Consider the following 5779-nt stretch of genomic DNA (forward strand, 5'->3'; position numbering starts at 1 on the left):
TAAAATAAAATCTTTACAATCATCAGATATTTTGATGTCATTTGGAAATGTCACTTTTCCTCTTAATATGTGTGAAACAAGTTCTTGATCTTCACCTGCAAATGGAAATGTTCCACAAAGAAGACTATAAAGAACAACACCACATGACCAACAATCTATTTTATTACCATAAGGCAATCTTCGATATAATTCAGGTGCCATATAATAAGAAGTTCCTACTTGTTCAGTCATCAATGTCTCTTTTTCAGTTTCAACTGATAACCCAAAATCACTGAGCTTGACTGAAGAAATATCGTTGGGTTTTTCAAGTAACATATTTTCTAATTTAATATCTCTGTGTGTAATACTTACACTATGAAGATATTTTACTGCACTCATTAATCGTATAGCAACTTGTCGAACTACTTGTTCATTTTGAATTCCATTCTTCACAAGATAATCAAACAAATCTCCTCCATTCATATATTCCATCTCCATCACTGCTCGATGTGATGTTAAGTAGACATTCAAACATCCTAATATACATGGATGATTTACTCTTCTTAATATACTAATCTCATTTAATATTTGTGTTTCTAATACTTCATTATTCCGTTCTTTTTCTCCTACTTGATAAATTTTAACACAGACTTCTTTTCCTGACTCTCTTAATCTACAATGATATACTTTACTAAATCGAGCTGAATGTAATTTATTTAAAATTACATATCTTGACTTAGGAATACTGGGGTCTGTTAGAAATGACGACTTTATTCCATTAATGATATTCCTCAGGAAACTCATTGATTTGTGACTATTGAGTTTCATCTTAGGTTTCTTTTCTTTCTTTTGGTGTCGAAGAATTTCTGCATTTGTATCTCAGGAAACAACAAAGTGTCTGTTCGGGGGATTATCTTAATGATTTGATTATTTTCCCGTTCTGCTTCCTTTTCTTGTATCATCCTTATGGAGGTTTATTTTTAAACAAAATACTTTTAGATGCTATAAGTAAATAGTATATTTATAATAAAATAAATGTAAATTAATAAATTGATAAAATTACAAAAATTGAAAATTTTTATAAATAGGAAAAGTTATTTTTGATAGTTTGAGAGAAGATTGTGGAAGATTTAATTATATTGAGCAATACCTTTATTTTTCCATACATTACTGGGTTTGAAATTATTAGACTGATTAATTTATTAAAATAAAATCCTCAATTAAATTTTTAGTTCTTTCATTTTTAACCATTTGAACAATTAGATAATCTTTTAATCTTATTTATCCTTAAAAACAATAATTTGTTTTTGTAGTTTTTTTTTTTGAAGAGTTATGATAATATCTTCTTTTTCAAAGAATATGGTTGTTTTGTTTAATTGAAAGTTCAAATTTACAACTTTTATTTGAAAGACCTTTGAAGGATTTTGCTTTTAAAGAACAGAAAGAAAAGATGACGAGTTAACTAGACATTATCAGAATTGATTTTTTACGTTATGAAAAGAGAGGTTTTTTATATTCTTTAATTAATGGAAATAATAAAAGAACAATCAACAATAAAAGGCTATTTTTATCATACCCAAATTGCCAAGAAAATTGCTAAACCTTGTTAATTCTAAGACTATTTTGAGTTTTTCCTTAAAATAACCAACCTTTATTATTTTTCATTTTATTGATTGGAGTTAAATTTTATCTTTTCCACTCAAATCGAAAACATACAGAAAACAATTAGATGTCTCAATAACTTTAGATGATAAGAAGTAGAACAAAACAACAAAATGTTAAGACTTAATGATTTATGTAGATGAACTGAGAAAGTAGTATGTAATATAAAAACACCTTTGTTATTGTTGAAAGAATAAAAACGTCTAACTAAGGAATTTTGTTTAGGAAGATTCAAATATAATCCATTATTATAAACAACAAATTAATGAGTAAAATCAACATACTCACACTTGTTATAATGAAGTGATTTAATAATAATAAATACCATTGTTTAGAAATGATAAATAAAACATAAAATGGTTAATAAAAATGTTTTAATACAAATAACATAGTAAAAAGAGATAAGAAGAATATTAACAATAACTAATAATTGTGCTTTAATAAAATCAAAGAAATAATAATGGTTTTTCATAGGGATATTACTTACAAAAAAAATATAAAGTAATAAATGAAGGAAATGAAAGTTGAACAAAGAAAAAAATAGAATTATTAAATAAGAATTAAAAACAACATACTTCAGTGTGAATATAAACGAGAATATCTAGAAAAAGGTTAGTACAGAGTAAGAGTTTTGATTCTCTTATTAAGTAAAAGTGCATTAAATTCTGTTTAATAAAAAATAATAATCAAAAAATATTTGATAATCTTTATTAAAAAAAAAAGAAAACAAGCAGAGAGAGAAGAAAAATTCATTTTGAATTAAAAATCTTCAAAATAAAACATTTAAAATAAAATTAACATTAACATAATAAAATATTGGACCAATTAATAATAATGAAGCATAACACCAAATAAACATTCTACACATATAAAAACATAAAAAAAAGAAGAAGATAGAAACAAAAAATAACTATCTAAATTATATAAAATTAATTTTCAATGATGAATAACAATACTATAACATTTAATACTCTTCCTTTTGACTTAAAGTCAATCTAAATGATAATTTTGTTTAATAGTTATTGAAATTATATGTTTAGATAAATTAATTATTTACTTCTGAATAAAACAATAGCAAAATATGTTATTAACATATTTTTTTAATTCACGGATATTCTTCTTTTGTTATTATTTCTCTGGTATATATTTGTTAAATAAAACAAATAATAACTAAATAAAGAATAAAACAAACTTTAAAATTCGTAAAATTGTCTCAATGGATTTAGAAGAAGCACCAAAACATCCTGTTATTGTTAGACCAAAAGTTAATGATATCTCACGAAATATTCAACAAGTAAGTTCTAATATATCAATTAATTCTATTGTTGGGACAACTGCACAAATTGGAACATCATTTTTATCACTTTTTAAACTTGTACAACAACCGATTGATGAAGAGACTGTTAAGTCATTATATTTATCTTCATCTTATTGTTACTCATCTCTCTGGGAAGAAAAAAAACATAAATTAACTTCAGAAATAGCATTAGTTATGATATTAAAAGGATCAAATTCTATTGGACTTAGGTTTGTATTAAATGAAAATTGTATTCCATCATTAATAAATGAAGAACAAACGATAATATCTTTACGTATTTTTATTTGGACAATGGAAAAAACACATCGTGAATGTTTATTAAAATGGATTCAAATGATTGATCGGTTAGAAGAAGGAGAAATTAAAGAAATGACTTTAAACCAATTATTCATATGTTTCTGTTGTGAAAAAGAAAAAGAAAAAATACAATCTTTATATCAAGCATTAAAAGATTCAATCACAGTATTTGAACCTGAAGCTGGAGATCCTTTATTTTATGATGATGAGGAATCAGAACAATCTTTATTAATGGCTGCATCAGTTCAAACAATGTTTCAATTTGTATTTAATAACACATTAATAGAAAGTAATTTTATTGAACATTTCGCTATATTTTCTATATTTATTATAGACCCTCTTTTATTTATTGAATATCTTGAAAAAATTACTTGTTACTTAGGAGATGAAATTTCTTCTAATCAATTAAATTCATTAGAACAAAATTTATATTCAAGAAGGCTCTATTCATTATTTAGAGGTTGGTTAGAAATGCATGCAGAATATTTCTCAAGAGAATGTCCATTTTTGCTTGAAAAAATTAAAAGATCAAAAACAATTCAATATCAAGGATTTAACGAACAAGAACGAGTTGTAATTAACGCTCTTATTGGAAGAGCAAGAAGTAGGTCACCATTAATGTCACCATCACTTCATGAAATAAATGAAGGAAAATTAAATATGCCATATAAATCAATAAAAGAAATAAAAGAAATGTTTGAAGAATATAAAAATTATAAACATGCAAATAGAACAGTAAAACATGTTATTAATGATAAAATTAGATTACAATTTGCACAACAATTAACATTATTTGATCAAGCCAAATTAAGGTCAATTAAATTATATGAAATTATAACCAAAAAAGAACATTGTCATTCCATAGATTCATATAGTAAATTTATAAGTAAATTAGGTGACTTAGTTTCTTCAATTATAACATCTAATTCACTTGAACGAATTAAAAATGAAAAATTCTTTATTAGACTAACACTTACATTAGTTAAATTAGGTAATTTTAATGTTGCTTCAACAATCTTCTCATCACTTCATGTAGCTATAAATGATGTTGATTTTAATAAATTAAGTAAAGAACTTCAAAATGATTTAATTAAACTTCGTTCATTATTTTCATTAACTTCAAATTATAAAAGGTATAGAGAAGTATATAATAAATCTAATTATCCAAAACTTCCAATATTATTTGTTTGGATGGGTGATTTGTTTCATACAAATGAATTACCAGTAATGTTTGATGAAGAAAAAAAATTGGTTAATGTTAAAAAGATACGATCATTAGGAAGAATTATATTATCAATAAGAGATGCACAAACAATAAGTTTTCATTTTAATCCATTACCAAATGTTCAATCTTGGTTAATGAAATTATAAATATTTATTCTTCTTTTTATTCTTTTTTTTTATAGTCATTTAGAAATGAAAGATGTAAAATAGAGTAAAAACTATTGACTTACTTAAAAAGTATAAAGATCTCCAATTAATAAATCTAATAACCTTTTATTTTTAATATAATATGTTAATGGAGTTAACGGGAAGAATTGAGATGTAATAATTGTGTATATTATTCCAATTACAAAACCAATAATTAACATTTTCCATGTAGATATTTCAAATACAACACTCATACATGCAATAAAAGTTAAATTTGCCATTGTTATAGAAAATAAATAAATTGGTAATGAATTTGTCCACATTAAAACTAAACAAAGAAATACTTTTCCCAATGACCCAATAAGATATGATTGAGCAACTAAATTACATGAATCTTTAAAACTAATTCTTTTATAAAAACTAAATGGAATAATAAACATTGCTAAGAAAAATATATCTTCTATTACTATCTGAATTCCATTCCAAATAAATGAATAAATTGATGGTGTTAATGTTGTCATTTGACGAATATATGATTCTAATAATAATGAACCAAAAAATAGTTTTATAAAAAACCCATTTATTGATTCATCATGATTAAATAATAAATGTCTATATACTGGTCTCTTTTGTAAAAGCATATCAAGAAATACTAATACATTATCATATTCTATATATTTATCAGCTACTTTACCACATTTTGGACATCTTAAAAGTCTTATAAATTGACCACAAAATATTTCATAAGTATTATCAATATCACATCCACATTCAATACATTTCATTGAATCTTTTTTATCAATAATTGATTCATTTTTATTTTCATTTTGTGTAGAAGTATTACTTGTGTTATTCATAACAATGAAAAAGTAAATGAATCTGAAAAAGATTAAAATAAGAAGAAATTAATCTTTCCTATCTTTTTCTTTCTTGTTTTATTATTGTTTTAATAACAAATTAAAATTCTTTAAAAAAAAACCCCTTTTTTTTGTTTTATTTCTTAATAAATGATAAAGAAAACATAAATATAAAAGCATAATGTAGTAAATAACATACTTTTTTATTTCTTATCTGATTGAGCCCAAACAGTCTTTTTAAGAATAAATGATATCATAATATCTGCTCCTATAGCTATAAAAACAACTGCTACAA

General features: G+C 23.7%; 3 protein-coding genes across 3 annotated transcripts; 1 reads left to right on the plus strand and 2 right to left on the minus strand.

Moving 5' to 3' along the window:
- Nucleotides 1-783, minus strand: EHI_020470 (protein kinase domain containing protein; the record flags this gene model as incomplete). The annotated part of the gene is made up of 1 exon (XM_001914203.1): nt 1-783. A coding segment is annotated over one exon (783 nt), but the record flags the coding sequence as incomplete, so codon positions are not given.
- Nucleotides 784-2857: 2074 nt separating this feature from the next.
- EHI_020480 (uncharacterized protein) lies at nt 2858-4627 on the plus strand (the record flags this gene model as incomplete). Its single annotated transcript, XM_644186.1, has 1 exon — nt 2858-4627. The coding sequence occupies one exon, from the start codon at nt 2858-2860 to the stop codon at nt 4625-4627; it is 1770 nt and encodes a 589-aa protein (XP_649278.1).
- An 83-nt stretch (nt 4628-4710) lies between these two features.
- On the minus strand, nt 4711-5484 carry EHI_020490 (uncharacterized protein; the record flags this gene model as incomplete). Its single annotated transcript, XM_644185.1, has 1 exon — nt 4711-5484. The coding sequence occupies one exon, from the start codon at nt 5482-5484 to the stop codon at nt 4711-4713; it is 774 nt and encodes a 257-aa protein (XP_649277.1).
- Nucleotides 5485-5779: the final 295 nt, after the last annotated feature.

Source organism: Entamoeba histolytica, genomic scaffold (assembly GCF_000208925.1).
Source record: "Entamoeba histolytica HM-1:IMSS scf_1104750516583 genomic scaffold, whole genome shotgun sequence".
NCBI lineage: Eukaryota > Evosea > Mastigamoebida > Endamoebidae > Entamoeba > Entamoeba histolytica.